The 27,631-nt window shown below is 41.5% G+C and overlaps 1 protein-coding gene across 1 annotated transcript; it reads left to right on the forward strand.

Moving 5' to 3' along the window:
• Positions 1–328: 328 nt before the first annotated feature.
• LOC104409183 (dihydropyrimidine dehydrogenase [NADP(+)]-like) lies at positions 329–27,145 on the forward strand (the record flags this gene model as incomplete). Its single annotated transcript, XM_010018982.1, has 2 exons — positions 329–439; positions 27,063–27,145. Coding segments are annotated over 2 exons (194 nt in total), but the record flags the coding sequence as incomplete, so codon positions are not given.
• Between the last annotated feature and the right edge of the window lie 486 nt (positions 27,146–27,631).

Below are 27,631 nucleotides of genomic sequence, written 5' to 3' on the forward strand. Positions count from 1 at the left end.
GTTCCTGGCAGTGATATGATGAAGCAGAATTACGTGTTTCTATATGCTGTGCATAACAAACATCTGGGAATGGAAACCATTATCATGGCCACTACACAGAATTGTGTTCTCTAGCACTCCTAGGAATGTCTTCAAATACTCATCGTCTAAGTGGTGTGGACAAGACAGATCTGAACACACTAGTTTGGAGTTGGGCTGTAACATTGAGTAACTGTGTTTTGGTTTTGCATAGCACTATTGATAAGTGCGTGAGGTGTTATTTAAGAGGCTTTGAAGCTTTTTTGTGTATTTTGCCTGTATTTCAATGTTTTCTCTTCTCTTTCTACAGAACATTCTGGCTTTAAATCCCCGAAAACAGACACATGCCACTCTTCATTCAACTGCAGCAAAGAAACAAGAGAAGAAGCATTGGAAAAGGAATTCTGACAAAAGCTGTTCAGTAAGTGCATGTTTATGATTGTATCTGAAACATGAATAGATCACTGAGGCTGAAATCTTGGTTCTGTGGGAAACGCCAATCTTGTTCCCTTTGTCTTTCAGTAGCCAAATTTGGCTCTTAGTTCTGTTCCTGTCGATACATAGTGACTTTGTGATCAGCTATTTACTTTTTAGAACCCAGTATTCAGTATTTCTGCCATTAAATATCATCATTTTCTCTCTAGGTATTTAGATTCCTAGTCTCAGTGTGAGATTTGACTAATCCTGTCAGACGTTGTTGTCTTGTTGATCTCTCATCTGATTAGAAGGTTTGTAGTGATTTGACTGTCTTCCTACAGATACTCTTTGATAATCCTCTAAATTCAGAAGTCTTCTAGGCAGACCCCGATGTCTGCAAACTCTTTTCTTTATGGGTATAATGTTATGGTGTCTTCTCCCACGAAATAGCAAAGTTCGGGTTTGATAGTTGATGTTAATTTGTAATTAAAACCACCCACAAACAAACACCCAAACAAAATAAAAGCCCAAACCAAAACCAATCAATGAATCTGATACCAAACCAGAAAGCCCACAAAGTTCATCAGTTTCTCAAAATCATAAGAGCCAGTATGATCTACAAATATTTACTGGGAGGAACAACCCAGGGTATCTGTAGCATTGTGACCATACTCTAGTATAGTTTCTTGGTTTATAGCATAGAATATAGCATAGGGAATCTCTCTTATATAGCTCACATTTGTAGAATCCCAGACTGGTTTGGGTTGGAAAGGACCTTAAGATCTTCCAGTTCCAACCCCCTGCCATGGGCAGGGACACCTCACACTAGATCATGTCAGCCAAGGGCCTGTTCCTATTTTCTTATTCATTGGCTTAGCTAATGATATAGCAACTGGAAAGTGGTGTACATGAAAAGCTTCTGTTTGTGAGCAGGGGTGATGATTCTGAGATGCCTGACGCAGTTACTGCCCACAAGTGTGTTTTCCTGCTGCACCCACACTTGAGCTGCTCAGCAAGCAGCTCCTGGGCAGCTACAGTTTACATCGTTATGTTTTCGGGTGACCTGAAATCGATACTGGGTTGTAAACACCTCTCTTCCCAGAACCTGTTAGTTAGGAAGCTCAGGTATCCACGCAGCAGGGCAGCTAGGCACTTGTGCAGTAGCCTGATTAGCTGTTCCAGTGTAAATTGTCCTAGATAAACTTCAAACTGTAGCATATACATATAGACCTTTCTAATGGGTGTATTAACACTGATTTTCTAATGCTTCTAGGCTTTAAGATCACTCTTGGTTATTTCTGAGTTTTCCCCTCCATCAGCCTTGTTTGATCTTTATATTCAATTGAATCATAAAATGTTTGATATGCGAAGATTTTGCAGTTAATTGTGGAAGTGCATAGCTTCCTAGAAACTGTCTCTTCTTCCCATGTTCCTGCTCTTAGCTGTGGGTGCACAGCTCATGGTGCGTCAGATGGTCTTGGATACGTAAGGTCTGAGCTTCTTGGGCTGTGCAAACAGTGCTGATTTTGGATTCATCTCTAGCTTGTGTGTCTTGGCTGGATTTTCAGTTGAAAGAAATTCTGAACGTTGGCAAATATTTTGGGATGATGTTTTGGCATAGGTTTAAAATCTAGTAAACAACTTGGGTTTAGAGTCCTGCATTTCTGTATGGAGACCTTCAGCCTTCCAGTGTCTGAAGGGGGCTACAAGGATGCTGCAGAGGGACCTTCATCAGGGACTGGAGCGACAGGACATGGGGTGGTGGGTTCGAACTGAAACAGGGGAAGTTCAGGTTAGATCTAAGGCAGAAGCTGTTCCCTGGGAGGGTGCTGAGGCGCTGGCACAGGGTGCCCAGAGAAGCTGTGGCTGCCCCATCCCTGGCAGTGTTCAAGGCCAGGTTGGACACAGGGGCTTGGAGCAACCTGCTCTAGTGTGAGGTGTCCCTGCCCGTGGCAGGGGTTGGAGCTGGATGATCTTTAAGCTCCTTTCCAACCCAAACCAGTCTGTGGTTTTATGATCCCTGCAATTATTAGAACCCTGAAATGTTGAGATCTGCTCATGTGTTGCAACTTACGGGGTTAAAGGTTAGAGATAAGCAGATAGGTGTATCTGTACATGTACACACCTTAATCACAAATAGTTCTTACATTTTATATCATGATTTATTTGGAAGAATGTCACATTATTGAGTTTGCAAGTCATGTTGAAAAGTATAAAATGCAGAAGAAACCGTGAAAGGGGTCGTCCTTCTTTTTTTAGGGCAGGAATGGTCCTCGTTTTTTGAGCTTTCAGATATTACTCAGGAATATGTAGCCTACTTCTACTGTACAAAATTCACCAGACAGCTCACTAGTGTGGTAGAAAAAGCCCTACAAACCTCAGAACCTCAAACCTAAACAAGGTAGCCCAACACATAAAAGGCATTTTGAAGAAACGAGACACTTTTTACATGCTCCAGATCATTGTTGTTGAGTGGGTTTTAAAAGCAAAGAAGCCAAAATGATAGAATCCTTTCGTAGCCTTCTTAAGATAAGAAGGCTAATGTAGGAAAGGAGACATTGAGCACAGTTTTCCGTCTCAAAAGCCATTGGCAGTAATGTTTAGGCCTGCTAATGAACAGGTCGACTCTATTTGAAGTCCACGGGAAGTTTGCTTTTCCCTAAAATCTGTATTTGGCTTTTAGCTTTGTATCCTTTTAAGGCTGTACTGACGCTGCCTTCGCAGAGTTCCTTTGGAGGGAAGGTGGGAATACGAAAATACAAAACTAATTAAATTAGCAGCCCTCAAAACTCCGAACAAAAGCTGCATCTGCTGAGGGATGCACACAGTGACTTTGTGATGTCTAATACACTTCCAGATGGCAGACTTGCATATTTCCCCGGAATAATGACACAAGTGCAATTTTAACTCCTAGTCTGCTCAGAGACACTTTTTGGGTTGCCCGTTCACTAAGTTCTGAAGTGGAAGCTTGAGTGTCCAAATCTTGCCTCAGCATTGGAAAAGCCTTCTAAAGGGAAGGTTCAGTTATACTTTCAGAGTGCTATCCTTTATTTACTGTGTTAGCAATCACATTTTGCTGTAAGAATGATTCATAGCTGTAGGTGCAAGATCAGTCAGCTTTCAGAAATGTTAACTCAAGATTTAGATCAGAATAGGTAAACTCCTCATTGCTGGGTTGCCCTTGGTAACAGTGCTAAACCAAAGCTTTAACACTCTGGTTTCTTCTGGCTTGTGCTGAAAGGAGGTATCGACACATGCCACTAGTCTGTTTGGGGAAACAAAGGGTTCTGTTGGTCAGAAAACATTTAAAGGAGAAGAGTTTTGACATGTCTGTAGTAAATCTTGGAGAAGGAAACAGAATTTAGATCACATTAGGCCGTCTATTTACATATAAAACTAAAGCAGAGAAACAAGCTCTGGAAACTGTAAGGACTTGCTTTGATTTCAGGGTTTTCCTGGGTACTTCAGGAGGATTTAGACATCTGATTTGTGTTTTTATTATTCCTGGTTTCCAACTGTCTGTAATTCAATTTCTGTATGTATTTTCTGCTCGCTGACATTTAAATCATGATGGGCACACGTTGTATGCGTTTGTGTTACACCCAGCACGCTGAATTGCTTGCTTTATGAACAGGGTTTCTAAGCATTATAGGACAAGTTCTCCTCTTACCTTGTAGATGTGCAGATTTGTTGTTATAATGAAATCCCCCTCTGCAATTCTTATAAATTCCATCAGTGCTGGAGAATTCAGTGGGATACTGCAGTCCAGTCTATTTCTGTAATCATAGAATCAACCAGGTTGGAAAAGACCCTTAAGATCATCAAGCCCAACCTTTAACTCGGCACTGCCAAAGCCACCACTAACCCGTGGCACTGAGGGCCTTGCCTACACGGTGTGTGTGAACACCTCCAGGGAGGAACCTATTAAAGATAGGTGAGAAGATGATACAGACCCACCTATGTATCCAGTTTCTGCATTTAGAAATACTAGTAATAATTGCTCCAGATGGAAGAGTTGGACATATTTCAACAAGACAAGAAAGGTGGAAAGGAAATGGGGTCTAAATTGGTTTGCAGCTAATTGCCGTAGCCTGTGAGCGTATTGATTTTCTGGCAGTAGTTGCGTTGTTCTTCATTTCTTACATCTGCTAAGCCCTATCAGCATTGTGCAACAAGAGTCTTTCTTCCTTGACCAAAATCAGTTTTAAGCTCAGCTAGTTTGTGGGTGTTTTTGCAGGGGCCTCACTTTTGGGGCAAGTCTTTTAACTTCCCAGCCGTTGGAGAGAACCAAGTACTTCACCTTGTCTTTTTCTGTGCAACATTAAGGTGCAGCTTCCAGATTGCTCTGTGCTAATGGTGGAGAGTGAGATTTGCAGTTCATTACAGGATGGAACAGATCACGTTCCTCTTTAAATGCAAAGAACACAGTTACTCCCTTAAAACAGTAGTAAGAGCTAAAGCTTCAAACTGCTTTCCACTTTGATAGTAGTGCCATGGCTGTCACTGCTCTGTGTGAACATCTGTCAAAAGGAATTGTTGTTTAAAAGAGAGAAGTTTTGGAAGTACCTCCTTGTGATACAATTGTCTAAGCTTACATAGAAAAACCTGTAAATAAAGGCGATTCTTCCTCAGCTGTAATTAGTCTAAGGCATGCATAGTCTAATATTTAGACTATAGGAAGTCTAAGAGTTGCCTTCCAGTGACATGGAAAAATGCCGCGTGATTTTTGTGCCCAGTCCCACACCACAGTTCACAGGTCCCAGGTATCTGGTTGAAGCAGAAACGGTGCCAATTGCAAAGAAGGAGATCCGAAACCCGGTTCACCCAAGGCCTGAAATCAGGAACCTGAATGAAGAAATGCTGCTTTTCCCAGTGAGTAATTTGGCCCTTTCTAGACGTGGCTTGATGATAAGATTAGATATTTCTAAATGAGAACGAATCCCCAACATTGTAAAGCAGAGAACGCTCATTAAGGGGAATCAACTCGATTATCTTTAGAATCCAAACGTATAGTTTACCTTTGCAAATATTTATTTTTGTCTTCATTGCAGATGAATATGGGAGTTGAGCTCTTTGCTGAATGGATACACAATAGCAGATGTCTCTCTAATCGCTGCCGTATTCAACCATTAATTGGTAGAACATATGTAGAATTCTACTACTCTGAATAGGTGTAGGATAGCAGCAGTCTTTTTAATCACATCACTATTCAGCCACTAATTGGTGTGATGATTAAGGGACATTAGAGGGAGCACTTTGACATCTGATTCTTTGAACTGATGTGTGCTCGGGCTGCGCTGGATTCATCCTGGCCAGCCTGATTTCTTCAGCTCTGACTCCCCAACGTGGCAAATATTGCGTTCGGATCTATTGAGGTGATAAGGGAATCTATTGAGAACGATTCTTTACCTAGTGGTTGGCTGTATATGCACAAAGTCTTGCCATGAATAATGCATGGGCTGCTGAGGATCAGGAAGAGCTGAGAAGTAACAGCGAGATTTTTCTCTTTTCTCAGTGTCAATAATTAAATATTAATACACATTTTAAAATGTACCAGTTTAATCATTTAGCAGTCAAATTCCTACTCATGCATTTTTTAGGTTAACTAATTACTCTGCATTTGCTCATATCGATACCATATGCTGGCATCTCTAACAGTTTTACTGGAATAAAGTGGTTTACATGTTTATATATGACATCGTTTGCATGTCTCTAAGGAATGCATATTATAATCCTGGAATTTTCTGCTTTATTTCAGTTTCAATGTCTTAAGGTGTTTTCATTAGAATATCTCAATAGCTCCTAACATGCCTGGCTGGTACAAAGTAGTGCTTTTATGCACAGTTTCTGTGTATCGCACTGCAAATCCTAGCTGATGGCAAGTTGTACCAAATCCTTTCTTAGTTCTCTGCAAAAGGTTTCTTCTTACCTTGTGGCTCTTCTGGAGTGCTGTGCAAGTCCTCTTCTGGCCTCTTAGCTTCCTCTCTTCAGAGTTCTTCACGTTTGGTGTCCTTCAAATTTGGTGTTAGACGATTCCCTTCCTTACAGAGCAGCGCTCGCCAAGGATTTGAATTCCAGGGGTGTTTCTGATTTTAAGCATTTCCCAACTGAAGCCTCTCAGACTTGCCAGTTGTTTGGTTTTACACAAACATATATGACAAAATGCAAATGCTGAATTCTAGGTAAGCCTGATCAACTCATTCCCCTTCATCAAAGCTCAGAGAGTAGATCTTCATTAAAGATCAGAGAGTACCAGAAACCATCTTCACTGCTTTCATCTTCTGCTTAGCCTTACATTCTTTTCCATGTGGATATCTGTATGTGCACTTTCCTGTGGTTATTGAATAAAGGTGCTTCTTGTGTTGATGCTTTGGAAAACAAAATAAATCCCAAGACCAGCTTCTCTTTTTTCAGCCCCTCTCCCGAAACCAACATTGCTCTTTTTTCTCTCTCCTTTCCTCTCCTAGATTTCCTTCTTGTATTAGAGAAAGCACCATCTCTGTTTTGTTCAGAAATCTCTCACATCAAGAATGATCATGAGCTTTTAGGTTGAGCAATTGTAAGTCTTTGAACATTGTTACTTGGAGAAACCTGTGCCATTGTTAGCCTGTTAGTAACTACTCACTTCGGACCTATTTATACTATCTAAGTCCTGGAAGACCTCAGCTAACTAGAAGTTAAAGGAGCTGAGAGACCAGTTTTAGTTTGAAGGACGTAGGATAGCTTGCTGAATGCTGTATTTTAAGCAGGGCTGGTAACACTGTCCCATATTAAGTTGCACTGAAGTGTTCACTGCAAGACCCCGCTTGTAGTTTGCCTTCAACTTTGCCATATATTTGGACAAAAATTTGCCAAGTACCAGTCCATCAATTTTTTATGCATATTAGAAAATCAGTCATATATACATATCAAAACCTCACTTGATTTTATGTAGCAATTCCCAGGGCTGGCAGACAACCTGGAGTTTGATCTTTTAACTGAGCCTCATAGCATTATGTTTAAAAAACCACTAGCATCCTCATGCTTTGAAGCAAGGATGGGGGTTGAAAAGGTATGTTGGTACAACAGAACTGTCCAGAAGCTTCCAAAACCTTATCTTGACCAGTTTCTGTTTCATTTTTATCATGATACACAGTCCTCAGGTGGAGAATGTTCACTACCTCATCACCCACTGCTCTTTTGCTTACAATGGTCAGTATACTTTGCTTGCAGTAGTGTCCTGGTTTCAGGAACTCCGACATTTTTGATGGTGCATCTCAGGAATGATTTCAGACCTTAAAAATGATTTCTTTATTGTTTTAAAAACTGATACATTGTTTCAATATACTGTAGAAAAGAAATGTACTATCCCATCCTGAACTGGGAATAACGCTTTGGGAATTCTTCAGCCTGCAGAGACGTAGGTACTCCTTGGTGTAAGAACCTTCCTCATAGCATGAGTGCTTCACATCGATGAAATGGGGACTGGTGGCTGGTCCAGTCTCTGGAGCTGTGGTGTTGCCATATGGAGGCATATTCCCTCTTAGTTTTTCTGGCTGTATGCTATCTGTGTCTTCAGAAAGCCTCCTATATGTGTTTTGTGCAGGCACTTGATCCATCTCCAGTCAGTCCTGCTAGATCAGCAAGTTTCCGGAACAATCACTCAGCAGCACTTTCTCTTCCCCTCTAATACTGAGAACAGGACTGCAACCAAGTGATGCTTAATTGCTAGCTGAAGTGGAGGAGGTTTTCTTCTAGACAGCTAAAGATCCTACCATGTGCATTCCATCTGACAATTACCAAGTTGTAATTCGTGGCTTTTTGTATTTTATTGAAAGAAAAACAAGTTGAACATTTCTTGTTCATGTACCATGTGAGATGAAGGTTATTAACATTGCTAAATCAAGCATCCACATGACTACCTATATAGTTACCTTAAAGGATATGCAGTATTCAGGAAAGAAAAGCTTAAAGGTGAAGCATTTTATGTTAATAATGCAAAAGAGGGGAAGAAGATAGGAAGGGTAAAACTGACCCTTTATGGATCAAAATCACTTTACAAAAGGGTAATAAACTCACCTCTAGTGTGCCAAGAATATGCTGTAGAGTCTCCTCACAGCAGGTTTAGATTTGAATATGGCTGTAAATAGAAATCAATCTAACCATGGAATCATAAAAATGTAGGTTTGGGGGGGGATAGTGAGAGTATTTCTCCATGGGGACAGAATGAACTATGGTTAGACATCTCTTGACAGATAGCTGTAGAACCCACTTCTAAAGGCATATCATGTTGGAGCCTTCTCATTCTTGTTAGTGTTTAATCAGTGCAACAGCCAGTTTTGCCTAAAATGTAATATCTTTTATTTGTTGAAGAGCAAATTGTTATCTTGTCCTTCCTGTTTGAAAAATAGAGGATGCTCCCCTCTTGGCATAAGATCTGTTGTATTAGCAGATTCCGGTTAGATACCTTTCCAGTTCTCTGTGTTCCTTCAACTCTTCTTTGCTGGTTATGTTTCCTGAAACTGTTGTTCTGCTGCTTTTCATTTTCTGCTTCTTTCTCTAATTGTGCTGCTGAAAAATGACACGAGTTTCAGCTGGGACCAAGCTAAGTACCAAGTAGAATGAAGCTATTTCTTTGCCTCACACATGTACCTATCCTGCAATATGCTGTTCCTTCTGAAAGGGTGTTGGATTGTTTGGTAGTGAATTTAGGCATAACTCTGACTCTTCAGTGGGCCTTGAGTTTTAAATTCTTACCTTTTAAAATGTTTGGTATCTCCTCCTTCCCTGCTTCCCTTATTCCAGCAAACGTGATGTTGGTAGAAGCCATTAGTACATTCTTCTTTTCCAGCTGTCCAAGTCACTGGAGTCCTGGGTGAATTGTGAAGCATCTGGGTATTTGTATTATCTAGACTATGTTTTTATTGGCTTATGAAAAGGTGCTGTGGAATACTTACACACTTCTTACTTGAGAATGGTCACATCTAGCACTTCTTCAGGATTCCACTCATCCTCTGAAGGACAGAAGATCACATTGATTTAACTTTGGTTTTACACACCCATGTTGGCTTTTTTCCAATCACATTATCATTTTTAATCAATGTACTCGATTTTCTCCATCAGGGGCTATAATTGCTATTTTCTCTCCCTTTTTTTTGTAAAGGCAAACATCCTGTCTGTCTTGTCTGGCCTTTTGGAACTCCAAAGCCTCCAAGGCTTTGAGTGCAATTGATAGTGGTCCATGAATTGCTTCAGTTAGTTCCTTGTTGTCTCAGTGATACATGGACTGCATCTGTCTGATAAAAATATTCCCAAACTTCTTCTCTTCCATATGCAAGCCTGCAATTCCACAAAAATAATTAGTAAACCCAAGACTTTTAGGAATAGCTATGGCTATACCATGGCATCTTCATAAAGAGAGCAAGGAAGGCTGTGAATAATTCATTTCACTCTGCCTCATTTGTGACTTGCTCTCCTTTCCTGTAAATAACCTGTTCTTCTAGAATCATAGAATGGTTTGGCTTAGAAAGGACCTTAAGATCATCCAGTTCCAACCCCCAAATTTATTTTCTTCTTACTTTTTATTTTCTTCTTACTTCTCACATGCATAGAACTGTTTCTTCTTCTTTTTTTCTCTTCCTTGCTAATCAAAATCTGCTTGGTGCTTTAGCTTTCTGATCTTATTCCTCCAGTGCTCGTGCTCTTCATTTAGACTTAGAAATGTATATATTCTTCTGGATGTGACAGTTTCCCTGCTTTTCTGATTTTGATTCCCAGTCCACCCTCATCCCTGAGTCTACTGAAGCTCACCATCCTCATTCTGGTACCCTCACAACTTTCTATACTCAAAATGGATTGTAATGCTAGGAAAGCGATTGTAAGACCTTTGTCTTTGTGTGGGCAGCCTGGAAAGCCACAGATCCTAATAATAGTAGGGTGCAGGTATTCTTTGAAGCGATAACTGACAACCTTTGTTAGTTATAGTCATTAAATCAGGAGCACTAACACGAAGTTGTACAGAGTATCAGCTCTTACGAATTCAGGCATCAAGCCGGATGGACTTTAGCCTTAAATTTAGCATACGGGGGAAATCATAAAATAGATAATCACAGAATCTAATGTTCATCAAGCTTTTTTTCTTATTAATTTAATATAAATTCCATACAAGAATTACCAAAATGTAGGTTATTATTTTCTAAGACAAACCCAGGAGCTGAGCAAACTCTTTAGATCTCTGAACAGCTCGAAGATGTGGATTTTGAGGAGGTTGTTATTAATTCTAAGACACAGAAGTTATTTGGAAATTGCATCCTGGCTTGGAAAGAAGAGTTTCAGAATGAACCAGGAAACAACTTCAAAAAGGATATTAAGAGTATGAGGGTAACCCATAAGGAATTGAAAGAAATGGGATTGATGGGTAAAGCAGGAAGTACAAAGGGAAAAGTGAGAACGTTCAAAAGTCAAGTTGAGTCCCACCTGGTGAAAGAAATTGAAACAAATAGTAAAAGGTTATTCAGCTATATAAAACAAATAATAAAAGGTTCTTAAGCTGTCTAGATTGAAAGAAAGAAAAGAAAAAGCAAGTCATTGTGAAGATAGGATTAAACACCTCAGGTGTTGTCTAAAATCTTGGTAAATCACTGCCCTAGTTTCAGTGAAATGGAAGTAAACCAAGAGGTAGAAATGGAAATTACCCTGGACAGGCCCAAAAGGAACATTTTGAGGGTTGAAATGAAAGGAACAGGAAAATGTCTGTAAAAGTATCATGTGTGAAATTACAGGTCTAAGAGGAAAACAAGCTGTATGTTGTGGTACTTGATTAAAGATGCAGTTTCTGTATGTTCAAAGACGGAGAATTGATGGGCAACTTGCAAAACTTTGTTTTTTAAAGTTTGAGGCAAAGGTTTCTTGCATGCATTAACATCTATATAAGCTGGAATAAGACATATTGGGCTTTATTGTTAGGGGTAGATCGTGACACACTGACTACACTTGTTTCTTTGCCAATTAGGGAAGAAGTATCATCTGCTTAGGCTGGAATAGTGACATGGATAAAGGACTGGCTAGAAAGGAAACGAGTTAGTAGTGCTTAAAAAAAGAGCTTCTGGGCTTTGAGCAGAGCTTGTTGAAGGATCAGGCTTCAGATTGATTCCATTTAATATTTTCATTAATGAGCTTGACATAAATATTAGCAGCATGTTACAATGAAGTCGACAGGCCCTGTCAATACAGAAGGAACTAGAACATCATAAAGAACTGTGTGACACTGAAGTTTAGAGTAAAAAGTAAAGATAAGAATCAATTTAGTAGTGCAATTAGGAGGCTGTACAGCCAAGGGCTGAGGGTAGGAATGACTAGGATCTGAATGGCTGGAATTAGAGGGTAAACTGAGAATAGGAGAACAGTTGGAATGAGAGAATGAGAAGATGATTTAGAAACACCAGCTGAGCAGAGGGTGATGGTTCCATCACCTGGATGGGAAAATCTGAATGTGAAAGCAAGAGAATAACTCTGCTCATCTAAGTTGTCACTTCCAGTGTCCTACATACTTCAGTGTTTTGGACCATGGGTGTCTGACACAGCAGGTTCAGTGATTCCATAGGCTTTCTATGCCAATCCCTACCTGTGAAAAGGGGGTATTCAGAGGGTGTAGAATAAATTGCTTTTAAATGACTTCAGATGCTGTAGTGTTGAGTGTCATTAAAATGGTCATGGGGAAAACCACTTCTGCCTTCAGGTAAGGATTTGGGTAGTGTGCAGGAAATAAGGTTCCACACTAAGAGCAAATGTTGGAAGACTATTGATTAGGTGAGCACAGTCTGTCTTCTGAGTCAGGCAGCACTTCTGTGTCAAATAGCATATGATCGTATCATTAAAACTGGTGTTCTGCTGCACATGTGTGAAGGGGCCAAATCAAGTTTGGAAACAGCAAGCATTTTTTAGGCAGTTTTGAATGGAAGTGCTTGACATTGTGATGCCCGTGTTTGTTTTATGGTGGCCTGTATCACCTGTGGGTTCTGCTACGTTCCCCAACCAACTCTATTACCCTTACTTTGGCCTTTAATTTCCATGAACATGGTTGTGGGAATGAGGTTAATAAACGGGGGTTATATTCCTGAATATTCATTTGTGTTTACCTGTATGGATCGTTTGTGGTTTCTCGTTGCTATGTGACAATTTGTAGCTGATAGATGCAGCCTGATGCTGTTAAATATCTTCTTAAGGTCTGTGCTCTGATGGGTGTTCTTTTCACTTGCTGCTGATACCCTGCTATGCAGACATCCAATTGCTTTAAGGCTGATTTAGCTATATAAAATATTCCCAAGTAATAATGTTGATTTTGGTGCCTTTAGGAAGATAGATGTTAACTGAACATATTCTCCCTTCCGTAGAGCTTCATCGCAGGTTGGTCTTCAGCTAAATTATGTAGCTGTCCTTGGCTTTAGCATGTCTGTTTCTTGACTTCCTTTCCTAATATTAAAGCTTTAGTCCCTTGGATAAGCATCATTTCCATCCCCAAATTAAAAAGACTTTTCTTTCTCAGAAGTTGCCATTGCCTGTTGGAAGGAGCTGTGGAATGAGAAATGGACCATCAGGGAAACTATCTTAATACCTGTCCTCTGGAAGCTCAGTCTGGCTAATGCTGAATTATCAATACTTTGGCAAGTCTGGACTTCATGAACATTAGTTTCTAACTGTTGGAAGATGCAGCCCAGCAAACTTGTTTTGAAAGAAGTCTGTGTTTGCTTTCACTCCTGTCACATCTGAAGTAATTAGAAATAAGAGAGAGTTTGGATCTCTGAGGTTCAGGAACACACACGCTTCCCTTCCTTTGTAATTCCACTGCATTTGACAACGCTTGGACCATTTTTCCTGCTCTGCACAATCTGGAGGCTACCTACTGTCTTGTCTTTGTATTGCAGCCTTTCAGCTCTTAAAGGGAGCCTATGAGAAAGATGGAGAGAGACTTCTGAGCAGGGTCTGTTGGGACAGGACGAGGGCTGATGGGTTTAAACTGACAGAGGGAAGTTCAGGCTGGATGTGAGGGAGAAATTCTTTACAATGAGGGTGGTAAAACCCTGGCACAGGTTGTCCAGAGAGGTGGTGGATGCCCCATCCCTGGAGACATTCCAGGCCAGGCTGGAGGTGGTTCTGGGCAAGCTGCTCTGGTTGAAGGTGTCCCTGCTCATTGCAGGGGATTGGACTGGATGAGCTCTGAAGGTCCATCCAACCCAAACCATTCTGTGATTCTTTAGCATAAAGCTTTTAGAAGCAACTTTGCAAGAGCAGAAGAAGCCAGCCGGTGGATCCCAGTACACAGTAACTGTGTCACAGCTGGGGGTGAATTGAACACAAATTTTAATTGCATAAGAAACATCATTGACATTCTATTTCTCAAAGACTCTTAACAGGAGGGAACAGTAACAACATAGAAGCTGTGTGTGTTTTAGCGCGCGCGAGAGACGAGCAGGCAGCGCACATCAGAGGATGTGGCCATTTCTCGTTTGGAAACCTAAGTCCTGTTGTTGGTGCTTTTCTCTGGAGTTTTCCTTTTTCCTTTCTATTTTCCTCTGCATTTATTTGCTGGTGAACGGCCAAACAATGCGGGAAGGATCTTGCATACATTGGGAGCAATAAGTCGGGAAAGCTGTATTGCCACCAGGAAAGCTGTGGAGAGGTGCAGGGTGTTGCTAAGCAACACCTCATGGCCACAGATAGTATTTTCCTTTTAATTTATTTATTCTTCAGTTTGAGTGTGTCCTGCTTGGAGCCATTTGGGTAATAGTTAAGCAAGCACATAGAAATCAGAGAGCTGCAGGAGCAGGATAATGGAATGCGATGTAAGAAAACATAAGAAAGGAAAAGCCACGTAACGAAACAGGCCAAGAGACATGAAATAATTAGTAAGGATTAGGGGGGGGGGAAGTAAATAAGTAAGGATTGGGGGGGGGGAAGTAAATAAGTGTTGGGAAACAGAATGGGGGGGGGGAAACAAAAGGTTATGAAGGGAAAAAAAGGGAAGATAGGGCACTAGTGAACGAAAATGAAACAGAGCTCAGAAGGGGAAACAGGGAAACTGCTGCATAAGAATAAGAATTAAAAATGGGAGATAAAAACAGCTTTGAGAAGAAAAAGGTGAAATTTGGTAACGGTGTTAAAAGAATAATGATCTTTGTTTCTTTTTGCTTTGCAACTACCCTATTCTTTCCTATTCCTCTGTTGGCACATATGCAATAGTAGTAGTGACACTCAGGGGCTGGGGACTGATGAGTGTGTCCAATATGTTTTCCAGAGATGAAAACTGAGTTGAAATAAGGGTTTTGGTGTTATTTAGAAAATATCCAGTGTGTACTTTTTCAAACAGCCTTTACAAAACTAGGTGTTGGCATTTTACTGTCAAATCCTAGAGTCCTGGAATCGTTCAGGTTGGAAAAGACCTTTAAGATCATCAGGTCCAACCATTCCCCAGCACTGCCAAAGCCACCACCAAACCATGGCACCGAGGGCCTCACCTACATGGTTTGTGAACACGTGGGTCGTTCTACCAAAGGTACTAGCTTAAGTTCTGTTTGCAGGGAGGGAGGGAGTTGTTCATAGTTGAACACATTAATCAGGGGCAAGGTTTTCCTGTGTAGTGTTAGGGGAGCTGAAAGCCCTTCACTTGCACTAGTTGGAGCCACTTCTAGACTTGAGAATAACACAGCCATGTGAGGAAAATGCTGGGATGGAGCCAGCCCCCTGTGTTAGCTCAGGAGCTGTGTTCTCTACCCAAATGTCTTGAGGAGCACTGATTGTGGGACCTGAACTAGACTCCTCCAAGGAGTGCTAAGAGTGGCTCATGTCAAGGAGCCTGGCATCATGCTTTTCTTCTAGTGAATCTAGGCTCTCTATGTCCCTGGTTGCTTGGGAATTGCTGGAAGGCTGCTTGGCTAATGCTTTGGGGCATGCGTTGCCCATCTCAGCTGGAACATGGCAATTTTTGAGCCTGACAAGAAGGGGAGTACAGCAGTCTGAGCTGTCTGGAGGCAGGCCAGAATGTTTTGGGAGAATAAAGCTATTCAGGATGAGACATGAAAGCTTCCAAAGGAGTAACAACCTTCCAAAGTAAACAGTAAGTGGGTCACACAACTAGAAGAGTGCATCGTGCCATACTGGGGTATTGGGTTGTTAGATGCTTTTCTCTCTGAGGAGGTAAATGGATCTGAGACCTGAGGCTGTATATTTATCCTGGATGCTGTTTTCAAGCTGCATGTGAATGAACAGTGTTACAGCAGCATTCTAATGCTCTTTCTAATGTTCAGTGTGAAAAGAAGTTTTGAATTCCCTGCTGACAAATGTAGCTAGGCATAAACCCTGTTCATTTCTGTGGATAAGAAGTTTCTCCTTCATGGAATTTCTTAAAGGAAAGAAACTGATGCTGTTTATTCCCTTTAATTTGTATTGGGAGTTTCTCAAGCTGACTAAACATGCATGGTATCTTATCCAAAGAAAATGACACTGATTTGAGCAGTTTTCCTTTGGTTTTGATTATGTCTATGTGTCTGTAAATAGTTGACACAACAGATGGTGAGAACTTTGTAGGATCTGCAGTTATTGTCATTATAGAATCAAGAGAATGGTTTCGGTTGGAAGGGACCTTGAAGATCAAGCCCCGTTCCTCTGATTTCCTTAATATTCTTTGAAAGGGGACAAATACGTTACAACAACAGTGTTTGTCCTGTCCTACTTTGTTGTTTGTTTCCCCTCCTCTGCCCAAGACTTGACTTTCCACCTCCTTAGCAATGAGTGTAGGATTCCATTCTGGCTAACTTGGCTTAATGCAGGATATTTAATGATATGTACTGTGTTGACTGTTGAATGGTTTTGGCTTCCAGGCTCCAAGTGAACTAATTTAATGGTTCTTGTACATTCTTACAAATGCTTCCCATGTTTTTGTGGGGGCTTTTTTGTGCTTCCATTTGTTTCTTCTGACTTACCAAGAAATGAGTAGACCTGAGTCGGAGGTCGCTGTCTTACTGTAGGTGGACACTGCAGTGTCACAGGAAGGTTTCAGATACCAGTCAGTGGTGAGCATCGTAAAGAATGTGTAGAAATATAGTAGTCTTTTTGCTGTTTTTTCTTCTTAATGGTATTTAAAAAGAATATAAAACAGAAAGACAGCAAGCTTTCCTCTGATTCAGCTATTTTAGATGGCAATTAATATAAAATGTACTTAAAAACTTGGCTTCCCTGAGCACCTCAGTACAAGGACACATCTTTTGAACCTCAAAGATAATGGAAGCAGAGGAGTCTTGTTTATTTTCAGAGGTATGTGAATTGACAACTCACTAATAAGTTCTTCTCCTGACGTGTCCTGCTGTCATCTACGGTTGTTTCAGAGTGAACATGTGACTTAAAACAGAAAAGGTGAGGTAAAATTCTGTTGCATGTGGTGTTCGTAGTTCATGAATGAGCTTCAGATCGTTTAAAGTCAAATCATTCTTCCTGTTTTGTTGTGTGGAATGCTGGTGATGGAAAATCTGGTACAAAGAGCTGACACGTAGCACAAGTGCACCAGGCTCTCAATACACGGGCTGTGCTCTACTGGCTGCAGCCTTCTTCCTAATTCTTATTCCTTTGACTCGGGTAGATGGTTCTCGAGCAAACTTAATATTTCCAGTTATTCCTCTGGGGAAATCTAGTCTCAATTTAATATTTGACTTTGTCTGTGTAAGTACCCTCAGCTGTCACATGAGGAAATTTGTTTCATTGCTATCTGAGTCATCTTTTATGCTGGGAGACTGAAGCCAGAGTAGAAGCACATCTACTTGTTTCTTGGTAATTCACCAAGTCAGAGGATGGGATCTTAATAATGCTTTTTGTGGCGTTATTTTAGTTTTTTTTTTTTACAAATAAAATTGGAGGAAGGATGATCCTTTATGAAGATTTGGCTAGTGAGCACAGTGACATATAACCACATATGGTTACAGCAAGAAATATCATCACCCACAGGCACCGGAGTGTTTTTCATGCAGAGCTGTTGCTGTTTTCTTCTGCTAAGCTAAGCAGAGGATGGGATTTTTCCTACTCCTTCTGCAGGACAGAAACATTGGTTAACTTGGGGCCCAGAACTCACAGATGATACAGAGTTCTCTGTTCGTACTCTAGTCCCTTGGTGCTGTCACCAGTTCCTTGGCCTTGTATTTAGCATCTTGTCAAGCTCTTTCCAGAAGTCTTACAGACTATTTTATATAAGTCTTTTAGATGACAGAGAGAATCAAGAGTACACAATTCAGTAAGTAGCACATGGAATACGGTTTAGCTGGTGCATGTGTTTCTATAACTGCCAATAGAAAGACATGATCTATAAGATGAGAAAGACCTTGGTAGGACCTTGCTGTCATGGTTTAACCCCAGCCAGCAACTAGGCACCAGACAGCTGCTCACTCATTCCCCCTACCCATTGGGATGGGGGAGAGAACTGGAAGAGTAAAAGTGTGATAACTGGTGGGTTAAGTCAAAGACAGTTTAATAGGTAAAGCAAGAGCCACATGCAAGCAAAGCAAATGAGGAATTCGTTCATAATTCCCATCACCAGGGCAGCAGGGCTCCATCACACATCATGGTTACTTGGGAAGACAAATGCCATCACTCTGAGTCAAAGAATCATGGAATCAACCAGCTTGGAAAGACCTTTAAGCTCATCCAGTCCAACTGTTCCCAGCAGTGCCAAGGCCACCACTAACCCCTGGCACTGAGGCCTCGTCTACCTGGGATGTGAACACTTGCAGGGACAGTGAATGTCCTCCACCTTCCTCCCTTTTCCCTGAGCTTTATATGCCAAGCATGATTCCATACAGTCTGGAATATCCCTTTGGTCCATTGGGGTCAGCTGAGTCCCCTCCTGACTTCTTGTGCACCCCCAGCCTGCTTGCTGGTGGGGTGAGAGGCAGATAAGCCTTGGCTATGTGTAAGTTCTGCTCAGCAAACCCAAAACCATTCCTGAATTACCAGCACTGTTTCCAGCACAAATCCAAACCATAGCACCATCCAGCTGCTATGAGGAAAGTCTGTCCTAGCCAGAACCACACAGAACCATGAAAGAAAGTGTTTTGTTGTGGCACTTTTGAGCAATACTGTTGCCTTGCAGGAGATGAGAGATGGTGGCTTCTTGGGCTGAGGAAGCGAGCCTGCTACGTGTCATTTGCTTTTATTCCTCCGTGTAGCCTTGGAGTGAATTGTTTCAGGATGGCATGTAAGCATTTGAACTTTAATTTTTGAAAAGCTCTTATATTTAACAATTAGAATCATAGAGTCATCGACTGATTTGGGTTGGAAAGGACCTGAAGATCAACCAGTTTCAACCCCCTGCCACGGGCAGGGACACCTTCCACCAGAGCAGGTTGCTCCAAGCCCCTGTGTCCAACCTGGCCTTGAACACTGCCAGGGATGGGGCAGCCACAGCTCCTCTGGGCACCCTGTGCCAGTGCCTCAGCACCCTCCCAGGGAACAGCTTCTGCCTTAGATCTACCCTGAACTTCCCCTGTTCCAGTTTGAACCCATCACCCCTTGTCCTATCGCTCCAGTCCCTGATGAAGGTCCCTCTGCAGCATCCTTGTAGCCCCCTTTAGACCCTGGAAGCTGCTCTGAGGTCTCCAGCAGCTTCTCTTCTCTTCTCCAGGCTGAGCAGCCCCAATGTTCTCAGCCTGTCTCCACACGGGAGCTGCTCCAGCCCCTGCTCATCCTCGTGGCCTCCTCTGGGCTTGCTCCAGCAGCTCCATGTCCTTCTCATGTTGGAGCGACCATGCCCGCAGCCAGTGCTGCGAGTGGGGTCTCACAGAGCAGAGCAGAGGGGCAGGATCCCCACCCTCAGCTGCTGCTCACGCTCACACTGAAGCAGCTCGTGTTCAGGTTCTCGTTGACCAGTTCTTTAGCTGTGCATGAAAAATAAGAGGGATCCTGTAAGTTGATGCTCTCAAATATATGGGGTTAATTCCTTAAATTCTTGGTCTTCTAAAAAAAGCAGAGGCTTTTGGGTGTGTGTTTTTTCTTATGCTCTTTGTTGAAGGTCAAGAACATAATCTGTTCCTTAGGAGTACAGTTCTACCTGCATTTTAAAGATTCTTCCTTTTTTCCCAAGTTATGAGCTCTGTAAATGTTAATTCTCAGTGTGAGTCTGGGCTTTACCTGCATACTCTCATTTTATTTAATCTCAGTGAGTCAGGGGAATATTTGCCTAAGCAGAGTAAAGAATCCCGAGGGAAAAGCAAGGTAGGTTGAGGTATGGGAAAGTACTGGGGGGTGAGGGGGTGCAGCATTTGGGCTGTTTGCTTTTCTTACTAATCTTTTCCTTAGTTGGATTTTCACTGTCAGGTGAAACCAGTATATTTAGAACTTCTGTGTAGAGCCAGTGTCTTTTTACTGAGACTTGATGCCCTCAAAGAATTAAACTGTAAATTTATGCTACGAGCACTGGAGAATTGAGGGTTTCAACCACTTAGAACGGGTCCCAGACTGGATCTTAAACTATTGTCAAAGCTCTCATGTCCTGCTCAGGCTCTCTAATAGCAAAAAAGCAGGACTGCATTAAAAGAGAACTAGTACCAAGACAAAGCTTGTCATATGCGAAGAGATGATGTGTATTGTTCCCTGCTACAGAGCCTTACCTCATACAAGGAAGCAGTCTTGAAGTGTCCCTGCAGATGCAGAGGAACCGGTAGCTTGTTGCCAAGTCCTCCCATTCATCTCCTGATCAAATTTAATGCTTGTTCTAGGAAGAGAAGGAGAAAAGTGGGAGAGGCAAAGGTTTTCCTTCCTTTTTGTTCTCAAAGTTTTCTCTGTCTTCTCAAGCTCTCGCAAGGGGAGGAGCATTTTAAAATGTCCTGTCTGGTGGCATCACCTGCATTCTCTGCTCCTTTATTGTTTCCAGCTGTGCCTCTACTGTCTTGCATACCTTTTGTAGCTCTTCATCCTTTTCTTTGGAGTTCTTTGGTCTGCTCTCCTTTGTGTGCGCGCTTGGTCCTTTCAGAATGTCTTGTCTCATCCTCCCTCTATCGCTGCTTTCTGATGTGTTATCCAGTGCCAAAACACGTGGTGTCTGCATCTGCTCTGACAACAGCAGGTTGAATGCAAGCAAGATACCATACCCTTATGTGAGCATGAAGGCTGTTACAGATTTGCCACTTGAAATTTGTTCGTGAAGCAGCATGAAAAGGAAGTGAGCAGAATGCCATCTCCGACTGGAAGATCTTTCTTCCAAGCAAAGTCTCATGGATGTTTAACGAGTCATTAACCTTTATATCGTGACCTGCCTTTAAGGATTAAGTGCACCCTGTTTAAACTGGGAAAGTAACCCAAAACTGGCTGCTTCCACTTCAGAATTCCCAGTTACATTGACAGGATTTCTGGTAGTGAAGAACAAACCTCACACTTTCAGGATCAGAAACTCTCTCGTGCATCGGAGGTTCCTGGTGTCAGTCCTGTTTCGGCAATACATTCCTGGTGGAGAAAATGTGACACTTATGTTTGAGTTCTCATGTGCCCTATTTTTAGTGCCTTAAAAATATTTGCCTCAAAACACCTACAAAAGATTGCCATGGTTATGCTAATCAGGCATTGATCACAGCCACCCACAATCCTATTTCCTAGTTTTTCCTGTGGATTTCGATCTGGTTACTAACACTTAGAGCTGGTTTTCTCTGGAAGTCTGTTATTTTAGATGCATTAATAGCTCTGTTTCCCAAAAAGCCTGTCTGGCCAATGTGGCTGTATCACGTAATGAAGAAATTGTTATAACAAATGTTCATGTATTATGAATGACATGCTGTCAAATGTTATGTAAATACCTGAGGGCTCAATATACTTTCTGCAGCTATTAGGAATATGTACCTGTTAAAAAACTACCTAGTTTTCCTTCATGAACAGCTGCTCGGGTATCAATTTTAAGCTGCTTTTCCCCCTGTTTGGAATGAGAACCCCTTGAGAATGAGTCACAGCACATGGGAAGGAGGAATTTAGTAGGGAGCTATTGCGTAGGTCGTTGCATCTTAAAGGTAGGATCAAACAAGTCTCTTGTTTAGCTCTTAGGAATACTCTTAGATCCAACCCTTTGGCAAATGGCATTGGCTTTGTTTCGTTGCTCAATATGAAGTTAGTTTAAGGGGGCTTCCTGTATGGAACACAGCTAGTGGCTACTGAATAACTGTAACCAGTGTAGCACCAACATTAGAATAAGTGCAATCTCTGTAAGTTATTTTACCCTATAGCAGATGGGTGCTTAAGTCTGTGAGAGAAGATCAATGGAACAGTTTAGCTTTTTGTGTTGTTTCAGTGTAGAAAGACAGCCTGTTCCAAATCAAGTCTGCTAAGACTGTTTCGGCTTCACTGGAATAAAGCAGAGGGTTCTGTAAGTTCACATCAAAAGATGATGTGCTATTCCAAATTCATAACAATTGTCTGTTAGTCTGGTTTTAATAATTTTGCTTTGGCATGTAATCCTGTTTAATTAGATGCTACTCTGTTGTTTCAAGATTCCATAAACTGGAGTCTTATATACCAGCTGCTGAAGCAGGAGTTACTGTCTAAATGATATTCACAATGAGTATTTGGAAGGTTTACAATTATACCCTTGCTAATAAATTGTGCTATTTTCCCCAACAGTTTTAAGTGCTAATCTTCAGAAGGCATTTTAAAATTAGCTAAAATTCTGTCAAGAGATTTACAAAAATTGTTAGCATGAAGATAATTATGTCACAGTCCTTGGACTCCATCTCTGATTGTGTGCATAAATCAGAACATGTCAGCTGTGTTTTCCCTTAATAATTATCCTTGCAGCAATATATTACAGTTGAGATGACTATTAGAACGTTGCTTTAGGTTTATAAAACACAAGTTAGCTCTCTCTGAAGTTTTCTGCTGGTGAAATCATTCACGTTTCCAGAAGAACAAGTGATTATTGGTGTCAACCTTTTGTACATCAAGGAGAGATCAGTGTGGAAATGAGGATTTTACAGTGTTACAGTCCCCTGAAGAAGTCAGCTTTTTATTACAACTTATTAGAGGAGGTCACTTCTACAGTATGGCAGACAAAAGAGCTACCTAATGTGGGCAGCCTTGTACTATGTGTGGGACTTAACTCATAAAGGGATTTTTGGACCAAAATTGGAGACTTCTGGAGAGCACGTAGGGACTCACAGTAGGCAGTTGTGTCTTTGGAGCCTGCCTTAAGCTACCTGAACTAACTACATCCCTCAGAATTCGGAGCAGGTTGTCTCAGATGAAGCGCTCCGAAGTGTAGGTACAACTAAATCTAGTGTGCACTTTGAAAGATGGGGCTGCATCAGCATTAAGAACTGAAGACACGGCGTACTCTGTAGGGCCCTCTTTCATGGATCCTAAGGGAGAAAACAGGAGGAAAATGTGTTTTAGCACTAGTAAATACGAATCAGGCAGGAGCTGTTCCATCTTCCTGTTGCTGCACTTCCCTGATGTTTAATACTCGGAGAACATTTGACAGAAAAATGTGAGATTCTCTTTTGAACAAATGTTTGGGGGAAAACTTCAACTTTCGAAGAACGTGTCTTAAAAGCCTTGCAAAAGCCATGAATTCCAGGAATTCAGCAACCCTGCTTGCCCCCAAACTTCTCTCATGGAAGAGAGGCAGCATTTTAAGTAAGGCTTTTGAGTTGGCAGTGTATCAAATGGGATAAGAGATCTACTCCAGCGATGCAGGCTGCCTTAGAATAGGTCTTACACTGGTGTCAGATCAAGAGATTTTATTTCTCGACTATCTCAACATGTGCGTTAAGATTCTCTCTAATGCTAACACTTTTGAAAGTCTTCTGTGAAGTATTTTGGGATAGAGTTAAAGTAGCAGGATATGGCTTAGTGTGATCCCACTCTCATTTGACTGCACGGAAGATTTGAGGTTGATTTCTATGGAAGTAGGGTCGCTTCTGTTATCAGTACCGTGCCGCAGGATGGGTGAGTTTGAGTTATGGTCTTCTCAAAACACGACCAAAACAGACATGAAAGCTAAGCTGATGAATGTTTAGATACGTGTTTTCAAAAGCAGAACATCCCTTTTGCCAGACTCCTAGGGTTTTACTTAAAACTAGTGATTCTTTCTTTATATTCCTTAGTTGTTTGAGCTAGCTCGTTACTTCAGCCAGTGTCAGAGTAAGAGTACCTTGGACTTGGTAGTTGCTGACTTTCCTCAGACTCTTGGAATATTATTCCAAAGCTTATGTCATAATATTATTCATATTATCACTTACCATAACTGAAAATACAGAACTAGGAGGACATAGTCCTTGCTTCCAAAGCTCGCAGTGTAGTTTATTAATAAGAATAAATTGCAGTAGGAAAAAAGTCGTATTTTTGTGGATTTGGGAGGAAAAGCTTTTAACTTTGTTCATTTATCTTCTTTTTCATCTTCATCTATTTATCCTTCATCTTTCTCATTTCTGATATGTTCCACCAGGATGCTGTGATGCCATTTGTGGATATCCAGGCTACATCTCCCTGTTTAATTAGTTGTGTAGTTTTAGTTAAGAACTCGTATGGTAAATAAGCCGTTTATTTATATGTAAAATCTCTTCCTCACTCTCTCGCTTTTAGATTCACTTAAAGACCTTGAAGTATTTATATTGGGATCCTTTAAGAAACAATATTTAGACTTTTGTGGCTCTTTGACACATGCTGGTACTTTGCCTTGTGGTGACTATGTCCCTACTCACACCTCTCTACTTACTTTTCCTCCTGAACTTCTCAAAGGTGATAACTTCGTTTAGTATCGTACAGCGCTATAAATCTGCCAACAGGGATAACACGTAGAGCACTGTATAGTTATTGAATCACAGAGGTAAAACTTCTAGACTTTATCTATATGCACAGAAAATCACTTGGCAAGAAGCCACCAAACCCATTTTTTTTCTCACTGCTTGTGTTTTGTTGTTTCCACTTTAGTTGCTGCTCAAAATGAAACGCCTGGGAGTTTAATTGCTCCTTATACTTAAATCTGTGAAGTATCATGGGCCAAAACATACTGCCCTGGGCAAGGTGTTCATAGATAGTCATCTGTTTGGTAGCAGGGATAATAGAATGAGCTCAGTTGTTGCTACTGATTAAATATGTAAGAGTGTAAAGCTCACCCTGGTCATAGTCTACCAAAGTTTCCTTGTTTCCCAGACACGTTTTCAGAGCATTGTCATGGCACAAGTTCATTCACATTGGTTGCCTTTCTTATAAACTGGTACCCCCTCAGATGACGTACACATGTAGGGTTCAAGCTCAACACTCACACCCAGGAAGTGGCATCTATGCACCTGTAGCTTCTTTGTATTTGATATTTCAAATGTGAGCAGCAGGTCAGGGAGGGGATCCTGCCCCTCTGTGCTCTGCTGAGGCCCCACTCGCAGCACTGTGTGCAGGGCTGGTGTCTCCAGCATAAGAAGGACATGGAGCTGTTGGAGCAAGCCCAGAGGAGGCCACGAGGATGAGCAGGGGCTGGAGCAGCTCCCGTATGGAGACAGGCTGAGAACATTGGGGCTGTTCAGCCCGGAGAAGAGAAGCTGCTGGAGACCTCAGAGCAGCTTCCAGTGTCTGAAGGGGGCTACAAGGATGCTGCCGAGGGTCCTTCATCAGGGACTGGAGCGACAGGACACGGGGTGATGGATTCAAACTGGAACAGGTGAAGTTCAGGTTAGATCTAAGGCAGAAGCTGTTCCCTGTGAGGGTGCTGAGGCGCGGGCACAGGGTGCCCAGAGAAGCTGGGGCTGCCCCATCCCTGGCAGTGTTCAAGGCCAGGTTGGACACAGGGGCTTGGAGCAACCTGCTCTAGTGGAAGGTGTTCCTGCCCATGGCAGGGGGGTGGAACTAACTGTCTTCATACAGGGGGTGCTCCAGCCCCCTGATCATCCTTGTGGCCTCCTCTGGTCTTGCTCCATGGGCTTTCCTCTTCTGGCACTTGGAATAATGTTCTAGATGATGGGTTTTTGGTCTGTTTTCCTGGAGGGTGTAAGTTTCATTTTTGCTTACGCAAGTACTTGCACTTTAGTACTGATGAATCAGGAATTCCTTCTTAGTATTGTTGGTTTGGATTTCTTTGGGTGTATTTGAAATGACTGACCTGCCTGGATGAGTTTGGTGCTGCGGGTCAATGTATGCGGGTCTAAATGATGAAATACTTCAATTTAGAGCTTCTCTGTCTTTCTCATGAAATCCCTTTGAGGTTTTTCAGTAGGGTTTTGCCCTACTGATTGTAATAGAGACAGAGAAAACATCAACTTAGCCATGGGGTTAAGATTTTACTACTCGTACTTCAGACGTGCATCAGCTTTTATAAGGGAGAAAAGAGGTTGTAAAGTTCCAAGTGTGGCTTCGTGCATTTCCCCTGCTCAGAAATGTAATGTTAAAGCATTAAAACTTTGTATTGAAAAGGCTATAATCTTATGTAAAAATAATGATAGCTTAAATGTGAATTGGACAAGCTCAAATATCCTGTTAGGTCATTCACAAATATCTATTTCCTTTCCAGCAATGCTTTTGTAGCCTCAAATTGAACGTAATTATACAAATAAAGAATCAATGCAGGAAAGAAATAACAAGAGGTAACTTTTATTGTATTTATTCTAACTATCTTTAAGATGTGGGCTTGAAAATGAAGTCAGATATTAAAAACTGGGAAAGCAATAGGGCCAAATAATAGTGCACAGATTTCCTTAACAGATCCTGCATAAAGAGCCTGAGAATCAAGGTTGTTAGCAATAGTTAACTGTTCTACCTGCAACTTGTGCTTCTTTTGCACCCATATGGCAAAATTATGCCTCCCAGAGGAACGTTTTGGTATTGGAGGAAGGTCGTACAGGGAACAGGGGTGACCTAAAAGTCTCTTGTATTGAGGAAGCCTCAAGAGAAGATGAGAATCCTCTGGCTGATGACGCCGATCAGACAGTTGTTATTTTGCTGGTATTTCGCGCTCGCTTTACACAGGCACAGATTTCTGGCCTCCCCAGCATCTTCTGAATCGATTTTACTGCCTTTGTGGAAGCAGCAAAAGCCAAAAAGATGAGTGCTCTGGAGGATGGAACCAGCCACACAGTTAATAACAAGTAACAGAGGACAGCAAAGTTTTGACTTCATTGATTAGCACCAACCCGTTGGCTTCATTTTCCTTTTAGACATCCTGGTGAGCCAGGATTTCAGCCTCTAGTGGTTGAGGTATCTATAAACACTCTTTTCAGTTTGGTAGGTTTTGAAAATGAAATAGGAATTAAATGTGATTGGTTTGTTTCATTGGGACAGAACGGATAACTTCTATTTGCTTCCTAAAACGCCTGTTTTGGTTTCTCTTCTTGCCTGTGTACAGCAGCTTTGTAGCCTCACATATCGGTAAAGGGAGAACGAGTTCATTTCTGAAAGCTAAAACCAAGTAAAAATTCTATCCATTTTTTCCCCCGAACATTGATACGATGATTTCCATGACAACCATATAATAAGATTTGTGTTTACTTTGTTTGTGAGTTCTCAATGTCTTTTTAATGACTCCTGTGCAATTAAACCAGAAAGCATCGGTTGAGGTTCCGTGGTGTCAATCAGTGTTGCCTGCCTGATGTTGAATACTGTTAATAAATGTACAATATACACGTGAATACATCTGTCTGTTGCAGAAGTGTGAGCGACTGGAGAACAATTTTGATGACATCAAGCACACGACTCTTAGTGAGCGCGGAGCACTTCGAGAAGCAGTGAGGTAAGTCTGGGTCACCATAGCAACAGTCACAGATGTGGTAAAGAAAGAGTCATTCTTCATTATTGGGGGAACAAATGAGTTCATTGCCACCATTCAGCTCTATTCTCTAAGGTATTAATTTGTCAGTGGAGAGGCTTCCCTTGAGGCTGTACTTTGGTTTTTGAAGCTGCATAAATGTTAAGCCTGACTGCACAGTAAAAAATGTAAATGTTTAATTTGTTATTTAAAATGCTTAAGGGGTGCCTTGCTTTATATTTAGTGAATGAAAATATTGTTCATCTAAATTCTGTAAGTGTTAAAGCAATTGTACAATGCTGTTTGAACAAGTCGGTGTTTGCTTTCAAATTGGATTTGATTTTTATATATGTAGTTCCTGTGTACTCTGATTTTAACACCAGATTGACATGATTTTGTTTGTGCTAATGGAACGTTAAAATCTCTCTGGTCCTTTGTATATTGTAGAGATGTATTTTTTGCTTAATATTC

The sequence above is a fragment of the Nestor notabilis genome, unplaced genomic scaffold, assembly GCF_000696875.1.
Source record: "Nestor notabilis isolate BGI_N333 unplaced genomic scaffold, ASM69687v1 scaffold8357, whole genome shotgun sequence".
NCBI classification, from domain to species: domain Eukaryota; kingdom Metazoa; phylum Chordata; class Aves; order Psittaciformes; family Psittacidae; genus Nestor; species Nestor notabilis.